General features: G+C 51.0%; 1 protein-coding gene and 1 long non-coding RNA gene across 6 annotated transcripts in view; both read left to right on the top strand.

Moving 5' to 3' along the window:
- Positions 1-4,468, top strand: part of LOC111943078 (uncharacterized) — a 39,098-nt gene extending 34,630 nt beyond the window's left edge. Inside the window, exons 3-6 of one of the 5 annotated variants that reach the window (XM_086890160.1) lie at positions 1,343-1,511; positions 2,170-2,325; positions 2,406-2,561; positions 3,320-4,468. In XM_086890160.1, coding sequence (XP_086746286.1) covers positions 2,475-2,561; positions 3,320-3,847 — 615 coding nt within the window. In that variant the 5' untranslated portion in view covers positions 1,343-1,511; positions 2,170-2,325; positions 2,406-2,474 and the 3' untranslated portion in view covers positions 3,848-4,468. Of the gene's footprint in view, positions 1-1,342 lie in introns of those variants that run through there. The other 4 variants (XM_086890157.1, XM_086890159.1, XM_086890156.1 and 1 more) reach the window with 4 other exon arrangements.
- Positions 4,469-9,743: 5,275 nt separating this feature from the next.
- On the top strand, positions 9,744-16,672 carry LOC147653211 (uncharacterized). Its single transcript, XR_015287120.1, has 2 exons — positions 9,744-12,834; positions 14,667-16,672. It is a non-coding gene; the product is annotated as an uncharacterized LOC147653211 (long non-coding RNA).
- The last annotated feature ends 3,213 nt before the right edge of the window (positions 16,673-19,885 follow it).

Here is a 19,885-nt window from a genome sequence, read left to right as displayed (position 1 = left end):
GCAAGCACTTAGAATGAGATATTGGGAAGATGGGTGCAGGAGACTTTGTAATTTCCTATGGAAAAACATAATAATGATGATGAATATTTCAGGTGGAAATGATAGCATTTCACTATATACTATGTGAAATGCTTTTATGTGGTTTTTTTCATTTCTCTTTTATTTTTTAATCCTGGATAAATTAAATGAGGCTTTTGGGGAAAGCATGAGCTGGAATTGATATTGAGTTTGATAACCTCTGATTCTGCTCTCGTTTGTCTGTCTGCTGGAACTTGTAGCAAACTAGCTATGTCCAAGTTTAATTGTGTAATAATTATCTTTCAAATCGAGCCTTTCTCACTTGCTGTTGATGTATTTGGGGGAGGGAGGGGAATGGAGAAAAAAGAGCTCCTTTCATGAATACAATTGAAATTTCATCTTGCTGATTTGAGCCTTTCCAAGATTCAAGTGAGCATTGGATCAGGTTGGAACTGAGGGGATGACTCATGACTCTGGCATAAAAACTACATTTCGTTCCACATATTAGGAGCTTTCTGTTGCCCACAAGAAAGTTCAGGAAAAAAAGACAAAAAGAGAAATGGGTTTCAAATTTCCTGTGCTATTTTCAGTTGACTCCTCTTTCTGGAGGTGCCTTAGCAAGTGTAGGACATCTGAAAAACTTGGAACTGCAACTTTCTTGTTGAGGCTCTGATGAACATTGCTTCTGTCATCAAGTTCTTGTGTTCATACTTTGAACTTAGCTGAGTAATGCTGGTATCAGCAGACTCTGCTAAAGCCATGCCTTCCTAATTAATAATTCATTCTTAATAAAAAAAAAAAAAATCTATTTCTTCATGTATTTAATTACCTAGTGAGTGTAAGACTGAATGAAGTTAATACCGTGCAGTTTTCAAGCAAAACGCTGCTTTTTAATGTGCTTCAGTATAGGCTATGCACAAGTCAATAGACATGATTTTTAAGCTTCAGTTACCTTTCATTACCCTGTGCATATTGAAATTCAGATTGATGAATGCTGAACCAAAAGCAGACATCATAGAGTTAATTGAAGTTCTTTAAATTCAGAGGCAAACTATTTTCATAGCTTTCTTTTGAGGGTGGGTTGTTTTTGATGTTTGTTTTTTTTTTTTTTTGTTAAGGCAATGGCAAACATTTATTTATCCAGCTCCCTCCCCATTTTCCACCATCGTTGTTGCCAGTGATGCCTGCAGTGCTCAGTGGTCAATGACCCTCAGCCAGGGTGAGCTGCAGGAGCCTTACAGACGGGCCTTTTCTTTCTCCCAGTGCTAGAACAAGTGCAACAGCACAGTGCCATTTTGCTAAAAGCTAATATTTTTCCCAACAGGTTCTTCTCCAGGCAGAATGAAATGCTTTCTTCAAGAGCAACCACATCTTTTCTCTGCCTGAAAGGTTGTGTTTGTTTGGGTTTTTTTCTCTTGCCTTAGGTGAGAGATGAAAAAATGAAGAGGAAAGCCCGAGGAAATGCCAAAAGTACCACCTGGTAGTAATTTTGTGTGAGTGTCTCCATTTACACTTCAAACTTGCTCTTGGAGAACTTGGAGCTGCATTTAAAATGTATTTTGGTAGGTGGTCTGCTGCTGACTATCTGCATTTCTTCTTCCATTTCTTTTCTGTGCTTGTTTGGTATTGCTGCTGAATGTCCCCAAAGAGTAAAGTGGTGTGGAAGAGTTGAGGAAGCAGCTTTTGAAATTCTAAAGCTGATGCTTAGGTTTTGTTCCTATTGGATTTTTAAAAGCAGGTATGTCATCCAGGTTAACTTTCTTCAGCAAGTAAGAAGATTGTCGTCCTTCCACTGATGCTCTGTATTTTAACAGAGGTATTTGATGGTGCTGGAAAGGAGCAAGATGCAGAATGAGTTTGAGAGAAGTGATTTAAAGTGGGAGCACAGATGGTTGATTCCTAAAAATCAAAAAACGGATGTTTTGTTTTGTAGGAAAATGAAATCTAATCCTATTTGAGGGTCAACAGAATAAATACAAAGAACTAAATACAGATGTAGATATATATATATGTATATATAACCCCCCCCCCAGAAATCTATGAAGCAGGACTGATTGGTGCCATAGCTTAGGCAGCCTGTGGATCTAATTGCCTGCCGGAATTCAGGCCTTGCCTGGATGCCAGGGGAGACGTCTCTGGATTTGTCTCCAGACAGCTTTCCAGGGATGATCCTGCTCCTTTCCTGGTGCCCCAGAGTGCTGCAAGCCCCCCGTCCTGGGGCCATGGTGATGCCTGTCGGGGCCTTTAGGGTCCCCCCTGAAGTGCAGACAGGGTTTGACTGCAAGCTTCCTTGGAAGGTGGAGGCAGGTGAGTATTGGCCACCTTCTTTCCCGCTGCCCTCCGTGCTCTTGCAAAGCCTGCTGGGGCACTGGGGCTCTCCATTGCAGGCAGTCTGGAGCTGCCATGCAAAGCCATCTCTCAAGGAGTCCCCAGGTCTCAGGTGCAACCTCAAGAAAATGACACAGCAACGTGTAGAAAACGTGAACTTTATTGACTTGACTGCTTCTAAAATCTACAATCCAACGTTACTAGAAGACTATGGGGTAAGAATCTTAAGGCTAAAAAACTTCAATACTTGAACTGTTTAGAACTGAACACTAAGGGAAAGGTCAACTTCTTGGGGGAAACGTGGTGGGGAATCGAACAACAACAGGGGTGTGGCTAACTTGTAAGGTGGGGAATGTCGCAGTGCCTGTGCTGGGCACTGGTCACCCATTCCCCATAAGGTTCTGTAGACGGAGCGTGACGCTGGAGGTCAGAGCTGCGGGGAGGTGCGGAGTCTCCTGTCACTGCCCTCTTTTGCCGCTGTCTTGGTGGTTGGTTGAGGGCTGTCGCGAAGGAGCAGCCGCATCAGGTCACGGTTGTCCATCAGCAGCTGCATCAACTCCGTGGGACAGCCGAGTCTTCGATGGCGGCGGGGCCCCGCACGGCCCGAAGGGCTCTGGAGATTCCGCTGCAAGGCAAAGCACAGGGATCCCCATGGAAGAGGCAGAGGGGCAGAGCGGGGCCGGCACCTGTGGGGCTGCCTTTGGCCTGGGAGACAGAGGCTCGGGCTGAGTTGGGCTGGGCTGGCCCAGGGAAGAGGCTGCAGCAGGCAGAGCTCTGCCACCTCTGCTTGGTGCTGTCCATGGGGCTCAGCCCCTGGGCCGCATTCCCCAGCCAGGAGCTCAGGCCCCTTCTGCCGCAGGGCATTGGCCAAAGGGTGCCCAAGAGGCCCTCAAGGTCTGCCCCATCCCGCCTGCCCCTGACCCCCCAGCCCCTGCCTCACCTCTCGCCAGCGTCTCTGAATTCTTCTTCCAAGGGCCCATCCCATGGCCGTTCCTATGAGGAGCACATCAATGAGGAGGAGTGTCCTGGACGCCCACCAGATGAGCGCAGAGTCCGTCTCCTCCAGGTCGAAATCCTCCGGAACCAGAGGAGAGGTATCTGTGCTCCTCTCGGGTTTGCTCACAGGGTCGAGGGGATGAGCCAAGAGCAGCAGCACGTAAAGCTGCAGCAGCGTGGAGGAGCCGTGAGCAGCCATAGTGCTCTGCCAGCAGCACCGAGGCTCTGGGCATCTCTCTGCGAGCAGCTGTGCCTGGGCTCTGGGGCGCAGCAACAGCTGGGGACAGTTGCCAGCCAGCGTGCCGTCCCCAGAGGCTGTGATGTCACAGAAGCACAGAACGCCCTGGCTGCAGAGAGCCCTGAGAGAATGTTGAGTCCAAGCTGGGAGCCATGGCGGCAAGCAGGGCCAGCTGAGCGGGGCCCGAGCGCTGCGGCCTGGCTTGCCTTGCACCCGTGCCACAATGATGACTCCAGCAGCCCCCTGTCAGGCCATTGCAGTATCTAATGGCCCACGCTGGGCACAAGTTCTTCCCAATGGCCAGCGTAAACCTCCCTTGGCCCAGCTTCCAAGCCTTGTTGGCATCTGCTCTCTCTTGTCCTTGCCCACCTGGCTGGCGCTGCCGTGTTGCTCGCTGGCCTGTCGGTGGGAGAAGAGGCTGTGCCAATGAGTGCTGCTCAACTTTGAGGCCATTCAAAGGAGGATTTGATTGTGCCTGCTGTGGGAAGAAGGAATATGCGTGCACATGGCCACTTCCCCTAGGTTTTACCCCAGATTTTCATGAGCAGCTGTCCTAGTGAAAGTCAAGTCTGTTTTAGTGAGTATTTGAGGGCTTCCAGAACACAGTGCCATCTCAGGGAAATTTTGCTGGTTGAGTTCTACTGAGGCTTTGAGATGAGTTGCAAATCCTGAAAATGTTCTCCTTGCCCAGGTAGTAATTTCACAGTTTAGACTGTGGGGATATTGATTGCTCAGTGTTGAGGACCTCATGTAACTTTCAGCCCCAGAAATTTTCAACCTCCAGTGATTGTACTTGAGACAAAACCATTTGAAATCTTTTTTCTTGGGGACAGGAATTGCTTCGGTGTTACTTCACATCATCCATTAAAAATTTGATGCCTGGAACAAGTCCCGAGTGCTGTGTGATTTCCTTGGTCATGTTCTTTGGAATGGCTTCCCCCCCATTTTGTGAAGCTGGCCCCAGAAAGGTCATAGATGGGTGAGAAGTTCTGAAGGGTCAAGTGGTGTAGATCTTTGCCTCCTGTTTCGAGGTCTGTGGTGAGCTGTGAGTCCAAGAGCTGATTTGACGTGCTGATGAAAACACAATTGAACCTTTTTGCAGCAGGATGGATGGATAGAAGCAAAGCACAGCACTGCTGGCAGCAGCAAATGAATTAAAATGCATCCCTGGAATATGTTTCTTGGATTGTTCTTCTGGTATTGTGGTAGTAATTCTGATGTCTGAGTAGTGAACAAGCAACAAGTAGTGAACAAGCAACAAGTAGTGAACACGTGATTTGTAGTCAATTTTCTATCTCTAATGTAGTGAAGAGTATTGGAGCAGCAGGCTGCAGAGAGCTGCAGAAACTGCAGGCCCCATGGCCAATCAGTCCTGCCCGAGAAGCTAGCCTGGGATTTCATAGGAGGATTTCAAAACAATCCTCACAGACAGAAAACAACTGCCAGGTGCTGTTTGTCTGTCCTCTTGTTTTCCCTGCAGGAGAAAGACAGGGGGGTGGTGAGCCCCACTGACCAATGATGGTGATGTAGCACTTTACTAAGCAATAAGAATTTCCTTTCTGTACCTTCCACGTATCTGTCCATAAGACAAGCCTAGAGTAATAAAGTAGAGAAGATTCTCCTGTTGTGACTCCCTTGAGAGTCCGTGTCGTTCTTTCCCACTGTTCCCAATCAGAACGACAGAAGAGATTTTTAAGAATTGTGTTTTTCTCTCCTGGTTGAGGAATGTGTTCTTCACGGGCTGAATCTTCATATCACTTGGTTGTTGTAGAAGAGCAGTTTCAGCAGCAGATGATTCTCCTTGCCCTCCTTTTCATTTTTCTTGTCTGTATTATTGCCTGGCAGGTTAACCTTTTCAAATTGCGTGCTGCAAAACGTTGCTACTAAGGATAGTTGGTGTCCAAACAGGTTCTTTTCTCGCTTGGATTTCAACTATTGAAAGATGAAAGGTTTCTAATGAAGCTACAGAATTGCATAGCACTGGGACCTTGACTTCTTCCCTGCTTGGATCTAGAAAAAGAGATTCTTGCCAATTGAACTGCTGACATATTATGTAGAGATCAGGAGTGGCCACCACAAGTGGTATTGAATTCTTGGAAATGTGGTGATTTTTGTTAGAAATTATTTTTGCTTTGACAATGCAAGCTTATCATATCCATCTGCATTTGTGTTCTATTAATCGTGGGGTTTTGTATTAAGCATGGGCTTCAGTTTGCTGTCTTTTTATCACTTCTTCAAATACCAGTTTTCTACACCTGCTGGCTTGTTCCTTCTGACTTCAAATGGTATCTCTTGGGCACATAACTTCATCTTATTGTGAACAGCGCAAAGAACATGTTTTGGTCTGTCTTGATTTGATGGAGTGATTGCTGTGGAAGGACTGGGAGGTTTTGTGGTTTAAGGTGAAAGAAGTTCAGCAGCCTTGGCAAGTAAGTGTGCCAATTTACAAGGTGAATCTACAGAAACCCCCGTGCTTCAGCTGCAATATACAATATTTGAGGCTGCTGCTGTCGGGGTGCCTTTTTTCTGTTGGTTTGGAAACCCATATTCTACACAGCATCATTTGTCAGAACTCCATTTCACTTGTACAGTCCCTCTGTTTTCCCACTTCTGAATGATGGTTTTCTCTGTGCCTTTACCATGGGGAATTCTGGGTGATAAAAATAATACATATTCCATTATGTTTTACGTTTCCTCTTGGAGATTTTTCTAGTTTTCAAATAATTACCTTTTGTTTCTAGCTGGGGGCAAAATGCATTTGCAGTTTCAGTGGGGTTTTTTTCCCAATTTCTAATCTTACTTGGGCACTAGATAAGGGAGAAAAATGCCCTAGTTTCATGGAAAAGATTCTGTGTTATTCTATACCTTGAAATGAATTAAAATATGGTTCTATTGCTCTCTGTTTCATTTCTTAACTTCATTTGGTAGAGTTTAGAAATCTCTTGCCATGAACTAGGTAGTGCAGAGTGCCTGCCTTGCTGTGTTGATCTCCTGGGTGAGCATGCCAGGCTTAGTTTAGAGATTTGCTTTTAAACATCCCTTATTCCTTGTGAAATCTGTCATTTGGTTTGTTTGTAGTTGTGTTAGAAGATAAAGAGGAGGGGGATCAGCCTGGAAAATTTGTCGTCTGAACTGAATTTGTACCCTTTAGGCCAACAGTGAGTGCTCCTTAACATTCTCAAGGCATGAAGGACACTGGGAGTTCCTCCCAGACTCTTCTTTTGGGACAGCAGTCCTTTCTCTTTGGCTCCATGAGATGCTCTGCACAGGAGTGCTTGAGCTCTGAAGGGCAGGGGCATTCCATGAGGGTGAATAATAAAGAACTGCTGTAGCTTGAACTGTTTCCAACTTAACCCAGCAGAAGGAATTGTTTCCCCAATTCTGAGTCTAATGGCGCTGCTGACAAATTTTGCAGTTTCAGAGCAGCAGTGCAAGATGTGCAAGGGGCTTGTGTGGAGGGAGAGCAGAAGCTTGTAACACTGGACCTTTGTCCCGTGGGCAGCTGTGCGGTTTTAAGCGGGAATGTTCCGGAGGGGTGTGGAATTGAAGAAATGTTTGGAAGATTTGTAGGTTTGTTGCTGTAGGTGTGAAGGGTGGGGACAAGTCTTCTCCAGTGACGGACCAATTATTAGGTGAGGTACTGGGAGAGCCTCTGAGGATGGTGTTGCTGTTGCATATGATTTTTCTGGAGGCCAGCTGATGCACACAAGATTTGTTATGACTACCAGGATTACAACTAAACAGAATGCAGTCATTTTTCTTGTAAATTAGTGAAGCATCTTTTGATCCGTGATGAGCTGAAGGCTCAGTGCAGAAGGCTGAAAGGAAATGGCATGCTCTCAAGAGATTTTGGTCTTTGCGGCTTCATGCAGGTGGATAGGACATAATTCCTTAGCTCATTGGAGCTGCAGAGTTTAGTTTGATCTCCTCTGTTTCTAAGCAGTGCTAAAAGGTGTTACTTCCCTCAATTTGGAAGGCAGCAGAGAGTCAGCTAATGAATGTGGATCTAGGTAAGGTTTGTGGAACAAAATCAAACACAATTGTCTGAAAAGCTGTTAGACAAGCCTACAGTCAGTGTCAACAGAGAAGGAAGAGGTTAAAATTCCATCTTAATTTTAGAGCTCTTCCTCTCTTCTGCCTGCTTTTCCCATAGTGCATATGGAACCAGCATAGTTCATTTGATCCCTACCCCTGAGTGCAGCAGCTCACCTGCTTTCTGCTGCCTCCCTTTGCTTTCTTGTCAGATGGAATCACTGAAATAGAAAAGATGATGTGACTTAATTGACTTCATTCAAACGCCTTGGCAATTGAATTTCTGTCTCTTGGCTGGATACTCAGCATCTCTAAGTGCAGAATCCTCCCTGGCACCGTATATCCTCGCCTTGTCCCTGCCACCACCACTCAGATATTTTCCTTTCATTGTAAAGTGCGTGAGATTTTACTTGGCTGGAATTCTGCAGTGCTGGGAATGAAGGCTTTTTCCTTCCTCATTTTTTTATGATGAATTTCTTATTTATTCTATTCACACCTTCTGAGTGAGCCTTTCATAAGGGCTTCTGTATTTCACAGCGGCTACACCTATTTGGGTCTGAAGACTTTGATACAATTGTAATCACTTGGAAATGGAACCTGTTTGATTTGTATGGAAGGCAGCCATTCTCCCTGTTCCAAACTTCCTAAAATTGTTTATCCACGTTGAAAAAAAAATACCTCTTGGAGATAGTGGAGACAGTGCATGATGGTGATTCCAGGGATGGATAAGCAGGACCATCACCTTCCTCACACCGTCAAACTTGAGACTAATAGTCAGGTCTGCAGTTCTAATTTTAATCCACAGTAATCTACAGACAATCCTTTCTTATCTAAAAAAGCTGATACTGTCAAGTTGGAAGCAAGCTGAAGTTGGAAGAGTTAGGTTTCTTCAAAGCTCTTGTTTCCAGCAGGATTGGAGAGCCTTTACCTTTTGTAACAGGAAGGTTTTAAATTTGTAATGCTGACCTTGCAACTGGAACTTGGTGGCTCCATTGTTGCACTTGCAGCAGCCAGATGACCTCAAAGGAGAAGTGCGTTGTTCTGACTTCTGTGGAAGCAGTGGCTGCAAATACCATCAGGAAGTGCTGGACTGGCAGGACATTGGATGGATGCTCTTAGGCCACAGAGCTGGAAATATCAGTTGTAGCCACATGGTAAGTCCATTTATGTAATTCCAAATCTGTTCCTCACACGATCTGTGCTCCTCTATTCTGTATCAGCTTGGTGAGGAGGTAGATGAGACTGTTGGGGGAAAAAAAACACTTCAGTTTAAAGCAGAGTAACTGTCCTATTATAAATGATGAAGATAAACCTGTGAGGCTACCAAAGAAATCTTTCTTTGTCTTCCAGTTAATAACTTCAAATGGATAACAAATCTATGCTGTATAATCTGCTTTGAATGGATTTCCTTTGGAACATGTGCTTCTTCCTGAATTACAGAACTGCAATATTTTCACTGCTTCCCAGCTCTGCCATCCCAGCATCTCCCCTGCTTCCCAGCCCTCTGCCATCAGCATCTCCCCTGCTTCACAGCTTCCCAGCCAGGTCAGTGCACTGGGGGCCGGGGTGGGCAGTGGGTTATGGGGTTTTGGGATGCGCAGGGATCCCAAAGGAGCCCTTGTGGAATGGGCCCGACATCCCAGCGTGCTCCCGGTGCCCCGGCAGGGCGGTTTGCCTGGAGAAGCTGTCAGGCAGGATTTGCTGGGTTTTTCACAGCTCTGATTTCTCCATCCCCCGGAGTGCCCTTGCTAAGAGGAAGCATTGATTGCTGCCAGGCAGCACACACACGTGGGAATGTGATTCATTCCGGCCCAGGCCTCAGAATAACTTCTGTGAGCTGTTATCCCTGCTAAAATGAGCCTTTTCACAGTTCTCTATTTCCACCTAGCGCACACACACACACACACAGTAAAATTACAGAGGGAAATAAACTTCCCTTGGCTTGGGAAGAAATTTTGTGTTGTTGTAGGGAGCTCTTTCTGAAGGAATAACAGGTACCTTTCTACTACAATAATTTATATGGAAACCCAGCACCGTGTTTATTTGGTGTCAGTCTAGGGTGAACAGAAACCAGCACAGGCAGCTGGAAACAAAGGTCCTCTCGTCCCATTCCACAATATTGGTGTTAAAAATCTCTGTTCAAGGCCAGATTCCACCACAGGAATCTGGCTAAGAAAATAAGAGCTTATTCAATAAGAAAATGCCGCACTCAGAATGTTTCTTTGCATTAGGATTTTCCCAAGTATCTCGTTTAGCTTTTGTTAATAGGTTAAAGGTAAAAGGGTTTTGGTAACCCTTTTTAAGTGTACCTATTTCCTCTGTTAAATGGGAGAACAGGAGTGCAAAGCCCTATGGATGGGGGCTGCTGGAGAGATCCTATAAACCTGATTATGTCCTAGAGACCTGAGTCATCATTTCATCCCATTGCAAAGTCTCTTATTCTTTCAGTTCAGTTAAACCTGCAAAGAATTCAACCCTTAGAGCTTTAATATTTTTAAAGAGACAGTCATGTCCAGAAGGTGTCTCAAGGTGTTTGTTCCATCAGGCTGGGTTTGATATCCCTATTAAAAATATATATGGCTCAATTGATGAGAAAATCTTCTTCAGAGAGAAGGATTTTTCTTCAGCTTAAAATCTGAACTATAAAATTGAGTACAATAAAGTGAAGAGTTGAGTCATGAAGCAAGGGATAGAAAAGAAAAATGACCATGCACATCTTGTGCTGAAACTGTTTGGATTTATTAGGAAAGGTCCAGCAAAATCCTCTGTTAGGAAGCCAATTAGAATTATTTATTCTATTGAGGGGGTTTGTGCCAGATCTGAAGAAATCACTTGAAGAAGGAAACTTATTTGAAAGCTGCAAACATAAATGTTCTTTTTTTGACCGAGTGATGGAGAGGTGAACAGAAAGGGGTGGCTTGGGGCCTTGCCTTATGGCAAAGAGCAGAAGGGGCTCTGGCAGGACAGGGAGCAATCCGAGCGCTCGGGTTTTGTTTCATTTGTGGCTCAGCACGGTCGGCTTCGCTGCGGGCAGGCCCGGGAGCAGCGGGTGAACAGCGTGGGGACAGCCCGGGCACGGCTCTCTGCCCTCTGCCCAGGGCAATCCTGGCACTGCCGGGAGCTCCGGCCGCTCCCGCTGATCCTTCCCTGCGCCTCCGGGAGCAGGGATGTATCCGGTAACGTGGCACAGGCGAGGGCAGACGTGTTAAAGGTGAAACTTTGCCATGATTGTCCTTACAAACTCTTGGTGCTCCTTTTCCTTCCTGCTGCCGTCACTTACCTCCAGTGGCTGCTGGGTCAGTGTTTGTGTTTGGTGCCGCTGCTTCCTACAGCAGAAACATTTTGTAGCTACAGATTTGGAAGGAGAATAATGCTGTGTTCTAATTTATTTTTGAAAAAGCTGCGCTTAGCAAAGGTTCAGAAAGCGTGGGCCTAGGACCCTGCTGTTGCAGCACTTGATGGGAGGAATCCAGGTAGGCAGGGAAGGGGCAGGTTTCTCTTCCAGCTGTTGTGAGCTCTGCTGCCAGGTTTGGAGCAAGTAGGAGTGGTGCTGTGACCCACGCAGTTGGAGCAGGCAAAGGTGACCTGTCTCTAAAGAAGTGCCACGATGGTGCAGTGATGATCTCCATCTCAGCACTCTGACTCTCTCGGGATGCAGGGACATCCTCTGGTTGATGGGCCTTTCCTGCTCAGAAAACTCCATCCTGGGTCTTCTGGCCCAGTGTCAGAGCAGGGGCAGCAGACAGAGAAATGGGGGTGGTTGTGCACTTTTGTGATCCAGTGTTCTATGAAGCATATTATGCTAAGAAGCATAATCAGTGCCAGAAGTTGAAATTATTTGTCAGTAGCTCAGGCTTTCGCAAGAGCTGTGAATTTGGGTGGAGGTGAAAATCAGTCCCTGTGGTTTTGTGTTCCATTACAGGAATTCACAGCTAGTCCTGGGCTGAGGGCTGACCCTCTCCAGGACTGGGGCTCCTATTTTATTCCTGGGTAGAGGATTGTCCTGGGGGCATGGTTTGGCTGGATGATGGCTGTGATTGCTGTTTGTGGGACACCTATTCAATTTCCAGATGTGACACTGAATTTCTCTATGATTCTGAACCATTGCTGTATGAGCTTTATCGATAAAATGCTTGATCATCCAAAGTAGGAAACAATAAATGATCGTTCAGCAGACTTGGAAGATGGGTGCAATTAGTCAGATAGACAAAGCCAGGCCTTTCATCATTCCATTTCATCATGATGGGTTATGATATGAAATAAAAACCACTAGAATTTCAGTCACTCATAGATCCTTTTCTAGAAATACTCTGTAAGAGAATTTTCAAACCCATGCCTTTACCAAGCACCACATAATGAGGTAATAGCAAGTGCTGTTTCATGTATAAAATGAGAGATTCAATGTTTCAGCTCCAGGAGAAACAGATTCTATCCACAGAACCTGAGGTGTGTTGAGCTCGGTGCTGTCCGCAGCAAGCAGAGCTTTTCCGTGTCAGCTCTTGTAACTCACCTTACAAACTCAGTAAGGCACAGCAATCCTCAGTGCCAAGGCTGGAATCTTCCAAGGCTGAGGTCACAGAGCTGCAGAAGCTCAGGTCCCTTTGCCAGTGGAGTGGGCTCTGTCTGCACCACTCGTTGTTTTATTGTTCTCCTCTCCTTGCAGGCACACTAAACCCACCACAGTGGATTTGAGTAAAGCGGGGATTCCTTGGTGTTTGCCCCTGCTGTTTCTAGAGAACGGGGTCTCCTGGGGGGCATTAGGAGTGAACTCCCTCTCTCCAGTCTTGGAAATGCTGGATCACATCTACCTTGAGCCTCTGATTCATTTTGACACCACCTTCCATATTCCTGCCTTAAAGGTCCAAGCTGCTCCTTTGGCAGCGCCATCTGCCAACCGCGAGTGTCGGTGCTGAGGAGAGTGACAGGCGGGACAGGTTAATGTGCTCTTTATCAACTGAGCCCAAGAGATGCTCTTGAGAAGAGACTGGGGAGATTCACCATAAGCATTCCTGAGTCTGTCAAAAGCTCAGCTTAAGCTTCCTCTCAAACAGAGTCAGCGTGGTCGCTGTCATAGCTGAGGAGTGCAGGGGGACCAGGGGGTGCCAGGTTTTCCTGTCACTTAGCGCTACTCCATCGATGAACCTGACTGCAGAATCTGCAAAGGTGCCCTCCAGACAGAACTGGTTTCACAGGACCTCACTGTCCAGAGAGCTCCAAGAGAGGTACTTTGTGTTTTTCTCATCTCTGTTTCTGGAGCTGAAAAACAGACAAAGGAATTTTAAAGTATTTGGAAAAAACCCAGAGCAAGCTCTGTTTATTCCATGTATGTCCACAGTGGCACTGCAGCTTTAGCTGGAGTGTTTGGCATAGTAAGATTGGTATGGATACCAAGAGGGAGAACAGGGTTGATTGGGATAAGGAGCAGGAAGGATAAGTGGCCCACAACTCTCGATGAGGAACATCTCCAGGAGCAGCGGTTCCCTGTTTCCCCCCAGCTGAAGAGCTTGGGGTCGGCAGCTGAAGTTACCACGGGCCAGTTTGAGAAATGAGAGGTCCTGAAGCCACTGAACGTGGCACCTCAGACTGCTGCTGGTGCAGGCAGCTCAGGAATGCCAAACAATCCATCAGACATTCATGGGCAGGGGCAATAGTCACTAAACAGAATCCTCTGCCATGGCCCAGTAAATTCCCAGTAAGAAGGGAAGTGTAGCCTGGGAGAGACCAGGCCAGTCCTCACAGTCAGGTGATTTTATCCCTGAACTCTCCTGCTCTCTCTCAGGAGCCAGTTCTGGACTCGTCCCTGGGCTGGGCAGGGGCAGTCTGTGCCTGTCTGTTTTTCCATGCTCCTCGTGGCTGCCTCTTACTGCTCTGGTTTAGGGTGCTAGAGGATGGCAGGTGAATTACAGCTTTTGTGCTGGAAAACACATTTTTTATACTGAGCAGAAAATAGTCCATCTGTTGGGGGGGAAATAATTGTAATTTACCTAAACACTCCGAAAAGGTACTTTCTCTACAATATGTCTGTTTGTCTGGATTCCTCTGACTTTGGGAATATGCAGTCACAGAATCATTTGGGTTGGAGAAAATCCCTCAAGATCCCTGGGTCAAACAGTGAAACATTAAATGGGCTTGGGCTGCCTACAAAGAAATGATTGCCTTGGGTCTTGGCAGTGCTGCCCTTCAGGCTGTTCAAAGCTGAGCCCAGCTCAGGGTGGTGTGACACATCATCCTGGAAAAAATTTCATATGTCTCTTCAGGCCACTTTCTGGCCTTGCAGAGATCATAACGCACTTTTCTTCCCCTTTTAATCTTTCTCCTTGCTGGCAAGGAAATGAAAGGAGGGAGAGATGATGTGAGAGGAGCTCAGTGAAGGGCACTGGCAGAGTTCCTCGCTCTGCCCTTTGCAATGAGGAGGGGGAGCATTGCCCAGCAGGCAGGAGATGGAACTGGTGGGGATGCCTTGTGAGGAAGGTGTAAGGAATGAATATGTGTAGAGGCCAAGTGAGTGCTGAGGGTGGATCCTGGAGATGCACAAAGACATTCTCCCAGCCATGGGAAGAAGCGGTTTCTCACATTCCTGGGGATATCAGGGTGGCTGTAGCTGCTGTTCCCATTGGGACTCTCACCCCAGGGCTCAGGCCATGGCCAGCAATGATTTCTGCCAGGTTATGGGGATTGCTGGATGTCTCCTTTGCTGCTCAGTGATGCTCAGCAGTCTCAGTTCTGGTCAAAACAATTTTGTAGTGGGAACTACAAGGCATGGAGACAACTGGAGCGGTTTTCACAAGGACGTCTCTCCCTCATGAATGAAGGGTGCAATCCCAGCAGGGCAGGGGCAGCTCTCCCTGCCTGAGTTTCCTCTCAGGACCTGAATGAGCCTCAGTGTTTGGCAAGAGAGGGGCTCCAGTGAACTGTCTCCTTTCTCCTCTTATTGGAGTCCCAGCTGCAGACAGAAATAAGCAATGAGGAGAAATAATTGTTTCGAATTACTGAAAATTAATCTTGATCACAGCCTCCAAAGCAAGAGCCACGATCTTTGCATTTGCATTCTCAGGAGAGCACGAGAAGTCACTGCCAGGCTGCAGTGCTGGTGGTGTCTCAGCGAGCAGGAAATGGGGTGCCTTGGCTGCACTGCTCATAAGCACTGGATCCAGTATTCCTGGGTGAATTTCCAGGCACCAGGCGCATCAGTCCCCATCCTCAGGAGAGGCTTCCAGCTCCCCAGCTGCTGTCCTGGCAGCGATCCGTGAGCTCTGGGACACCAAAGGTTTGCAGCAGCCCGGCTGACCCTGGGGAATGTGCGGGGCTGGTGGCTGCCCTGGGCAGGGCGAGGAATCCCTGCTGCTCACAGGTGGGAACTGGCCGGGCACAGCAGGGAGGAGCCAAGGGAAAGGGACACGAGCTGGGGCAGAACAGAGCAGGCTGAAGGCAGCAGCTGCTGGGGGAGCTGAACCAGAGGCAGCCCGGGCAAGGCAGAGGATGGCAATGCCGAAAGGTGAGTGTGCCAAGCCTTGCCAAGGGCAGAAAGCAAAAGTCCACACAAGCAAGAGACAACAGAAGCCGTGAAGATAAAAAGACTCTTTAATTTGCCTTTTAATCACAAAATGAATGCTTTGCCTTCCAAGAGGCCTTTGTTTATCCCTGGGCTTCTCAGTCCTCATCCTGGAATATCTGAAAGGTCTTGGACCAAAGCAGAGCAGTGTTTGAGCTGCCAGGAGCAGCACCTCGCCTTGGGTGAGCTGATGGGGGTGAGGAAGTGTCCACAACCCTCCCTCTGGAGGGGCTGAGGTGAGGGTGGCCAGGGATACTGGGATTCAGGCAGCTCTTCCTGTCACACCAAGGCCCTTCCCTTCAATCAGAACTGTTTGTTCCCGTGAGATCAGATTGTTGCAGTGCCCACACCTGGTGAGACAATGCCCGAACAATATTTCTATTGTCAAATCCTCCAGTTCATCATTCCTGCCAGCTGGACTGGTTGGGATGTGGGAAATTCCTTAGCGATGGAGGTCATCTGCCTGACCCGCCCGGCAGCCAGCCCGGAGCATCCCTCCCTGGACAATCCGCGTTGCTCCCGACACATCCCAGGCATCAGCAGCGGCTGGAGAATAAAGGGAAGTGCTGCAGCTCGGGCAGAGCTTTGGGAGCCACGCCCGGACTGCCGGGGGAGCTGTTCCTCAGTGCCGCAGGAGCCAGCTGGAGCTCCTCAGCCAGGCGGGAGTGGGCTCCTGATCCCAATCGGGCACAATCAGAGCCTTCCTCTGAGCTCAGCCGGCTCGGGCCGGGCGCTCAGCCGCCTTTCATTGCGGACCGAGGGAAGGGCTCGGGCCCGGAAGCGCCTCCCGGTGCTGCCGGATAATCGGAACCTGGCCCGGCTGAGCCGCAGCCGGGCTCGAGCTGAGTCTCCCGGCTCTGATCCCGTGGCTTTCACCGCAGGTTGCGCAGGCGGGGATGGCTTTGTGCAACGGGAGCGCGGCTTCCCGGGAGCGGCTGTGCCTGCTGCCAGGGATTCCAGCAGGCTCCGTGCCTGCAGGCTTGGCCTCATCCCTGCCCGGAAATGAGGATGGGAACCAGCCTTTTCCTCCTCTCCTTCCACCTCTGCTCAGCTCAGCAGCTTTCTAAGCAGCTCTTCCAGTTCTTACCTTGCACACGGCGAAGATTTGTCTGGATTGTCCCAGCAGCCTTTAAATATCCTCGGGATCCTATGTGCCCTCCTGTCAGGTGGTGCAGGGAACAGGCAATTCCCAGGGAGGTGCACAGCTGGAAAGATCATACACACGGCTGGGCTTTGGCTCACCTCTGTTCTACCTCACTTTGCTTTGATTCCACTTCTGAAAGATCAGGACCTATCAGGAAGATCTCAATTAGCACAGAGGCTGATCCAAGAGCACTGAAAAGTGGGAATAAGACACTCGAACTCCAGGAAGGGCTCTTCCCTTGTGTGCCAAGGGCAAAGAGAGCTCCAGCAGTAATTCCTGCTTTGGTGGCATTTTACAACGTGTGTTTTCTACAGGGGAAGGCTGGAATAAAAGCAGCTCCGTGTTTAGATCATGTTGAGAGCTACTCGTGAGTCCTGTCACCTCATTTCACAGCTCCAGCTGCCCCAGTTGTACCGGGGGAAAGAACAAGATGAAATTGTTTTTGCCATTATCTGTGTGACAACAACGTGTGCCATGCAAATGTCATGAGCAGAGGTGACCTCAGGCTTTGGTGTGAGGAGCAGAACAGGTTGGATTTAGGGTATCCTAATGGGATTAGAGTGAGACAAAATATAATACGAGCAGAGGAGCAGGTGGATCCATCCAGGGATTTCTGTAATGGAAAGCTAAATATGCAAAGGTCGGGCATCGGATTTAATTTATCACTTTCACCTTCCTGCTTTGGAGACCCAGTCAGTAGCACGGTCTTGGCCAGAGTTTTAAGACGAAAACGCCATCGGGTATTATTAATCCTACCTACATTTAATTGCCTGAAAGAGGGAAAGGAAAACCACGTTGTTTATCTTTGTTTTGAAGCCTGCAGCCATCGCGGCTGTTTTGCCTCGCGCACATTGGGATCGGTGGATGGGACGGTCTGGGAAATGAACACCAGAAGCTTCTGGCCATCCCTCTCTGCTGCTCAGGGAACACAGAGCGAGTTCTCTCCCGCGGGGACCGGCCCTGTCGGCTGCCAGCGCCAGGCACAGCCGGGCACTCCCATCCCGCTCCTTCCTCCTCCCGGCGGGGCCGGAGCCGAGCCCGCGGGTCCCGAGCGCCCGTGGGGGCCGTCCCTGCGCTGCTGCCCCGCCCCGAGCGCCGGGACCGGAGCTGCTCCTCCGAAAGAGAGGGCAGGGCAGCGCATGGAGCGCGGGCATCCCCGGGGAGCCGCCTCAGCCCGAGCTCCGGACACGGGAGGAGCCCCTGGATCATCCCCTGCTCGGGCCTGGGCATCTCCAGCCCTTCAGTTCCGCAGGGCCGAGCAGCTCCGGGCGTGTTCCCGGTGCCTCGGGAGCGGCCGGAGCCACGGGCGGGGTCAGGCAGTGAGCTGGAGGCGGCAGCACAGAGCGGGGCTGGGATAACGGGATAGCACATGGCTGGGATAATAAGGAAATGCGGATTGGCTACACGTGCCTTCGCTCCAGGGGAGCCTTCCAGCCTTTTTATCCCACGTGTGGTTTTTGCCAGTCTGAAGCAGTTCTCAGGGCAGGATCAGAGGTGTGAGAGCTCCGTTCCCTGTCAGCCCCTGTGGGGATGTCCACAGTGAAATCCACAGCCCTGTGAGCTGAGATTAATAAATGGAGCATTTGTCTGGTCTCAGAATCGGAGTCTTGAATCCTGTGGGGTTTTTTGGTGGGGCTGAAGGTGTGGAGGGCTCAGGGACCAAGTGCTGGGTCTGGCCGGGCCGAGGGCTGTGGAACAGCGACTTGAGCCCCGTGTTCTGGGAGTGCAAAGCGAGACTCGCCCGGGCCGTGAGCACGGAGCCCAAATCCCGCATTTTGGGGCTCAGGGACGGAGCCCAAATGCTGCGAGCGAGCGCTCGGAACACGGAGTCCCGGCCCGGCGCTGTCCGGGCCCGGCCCCGGGCTCAGGGGGCGCCTTCGGGGCTGAGAGCAGCGGCCGAGCTCCGGCTGCTCCCGAGTCCTCCCGCAGCGGGACACCCGCGGGGCCTCTCGGCGGGGCCCGAGCGCCGCAGGGTGTTTGTGTTCTATCCGCCTACAGCTTTCCCTGTTTCCCGTTTATTTCCCTATTTCCCTGTTTATTTCCCTGTTTCCGCAGCCGGGAGCGGCCCCGCGCGGGAAGGGCCGGGGGCGGGGCCTCAGGGCGGGGGCGGGACCGGGCTCAGGTGCTCGGGGCGGGGCCTCGGGGCGGGGGCGGGGCCGGGCTCAGGTGCTCGGGGCGGGGCCTCGGGGCGGGGGCGGGGCCGGGCTCAGGTGCTCGGGGCGGGGCCTCGGGGCGGGGGCGGGGCCGGCGCAGGTGCTCGGGGTTGGGCCGGGCGGGGCCGGGCAGGTGCGCGGGGCCCCAGGGCGGCTGCGCGGGGCGGGGCCGAGGGGGATTTAAGACCCGGAAGTCGCTCCCGACGCCATTTGCTCCCCAGCGCTCGAAGGTGCCGGCACGGGCCGGGCTCCCCGGCGGGGCCCAGGTGAGGCGCGGGAGCCTCGGCTTCCCACTCCTGCTTCTCTCTAACCCTTCTTTCCTCCCTTCCTTTCTCCCGCTTATCTCCGTCTCCTCCCCGCAAACCCCCCTTTCCTCTCCCCCGTTGCTCTTCTCTTCCTCCCCTGCACCTGGCTCTTCCCCTGTCCCTCCTCCTTGCACACCCGACCCTCCAGTGTATCCCTCCTCCTTCCTCCTCCTTCTCAGCCCGCTCCTTCTCCCCTCCTGAGCACCCCCAGCCCTCCTTCCTCCCCTCTCCTTGCCCCGGGCACCCAGCCTGAGCGCCCCCCATTCCCGCTCGGCCTTTGCCACCTGCACCTCCCTCTCGTGCTTCCCTCCCAAGGCCGAGCCCGCTTCTGTTCCTCTTTCCCGCTCTCCCTGCACTCTGTGCCCCTGCTGCCCTCCGCTCCTGCTCCCTTCTGCCTCCCTGTGCGCTGTCTCTCGGCCCTTTCCCTCCGTGTCCCCGTGTCCCCTTCTCCCCTTGGTCTCTGTTTGCCCTTGGCAGAGAAGCCGCGAGGTTCGGGGCGCCGGATAATAAAGCCCCGAGGGCCGGAGCCGGCGCCCCTGCTTTGAGTCCCCAAAAGGGGCCGGAGCCGCTGTGCGGGTCCCCCCAGCAGCTGCCAACACCGCCCTACACTGCCGGGGTTCCGGCTTTCCCTTCATCACACCGGGCCGGGGCTGGGGGGTCAGGGGGGCCCCTCCTCAGGAGGGGTCTGGGGTGGGGTAGCGAGGGTTGGGGGGCTGGGGGGGTTTGGGAAGGGCCCCCTCGTTAGGAGGGGGTCCCGGGTGGGGAGGGGGGGCATTTAGGGTGGGCCCCCTCCGGAGGAGGGGCCCCGGCGGGGGGCGGGGCCTCTCCGGAGGGGGTTGTCCCGGGTGGGAGGGGCTGGGGGTGTCCGCCCCCTAAGCCCCTCCCGCCCCGGTCCCTCCCCTCCGCGCACCTGCCCGGCCCCGCCCGGCCCAACCCCGAACACCTGCGCCGGCCCCGCCCCGGCTCTTGGCCCGCTCCTGGCCCATCCCGTCCCGTTCCTGTCCCGCCCCGCGGGTGCCGCTGTCCCGGGGGTCTCGCTCGGGATCCCCGCTCGGCGCTGTGCGGGCCCCGGCCCGGCCCGGGCGCTCTCGGCGGGGCCGCTCCGAGCCCGGGGCGCTG

The sequence above is a fragment of the Cyanistes caeruleus genome, chromosome 5 (assembly GCF_971803275.1).
Source record: "Cyanistes caeruleus chromosome 5, bCyaCae1.hap1.1, whole genome shotgun sequence".
Lineage (NCBI taxonomy): Eukaryota > Metazoa > Chordata > Aves > Passeriformes > Paridae > Cyanistes > Cyanistes caeruleus.
The sequence above is the reverse complement of the archived record's forward strand: the minus strand, read 5'-3'. Positions and strand labels throughout refer to the sequence as shown.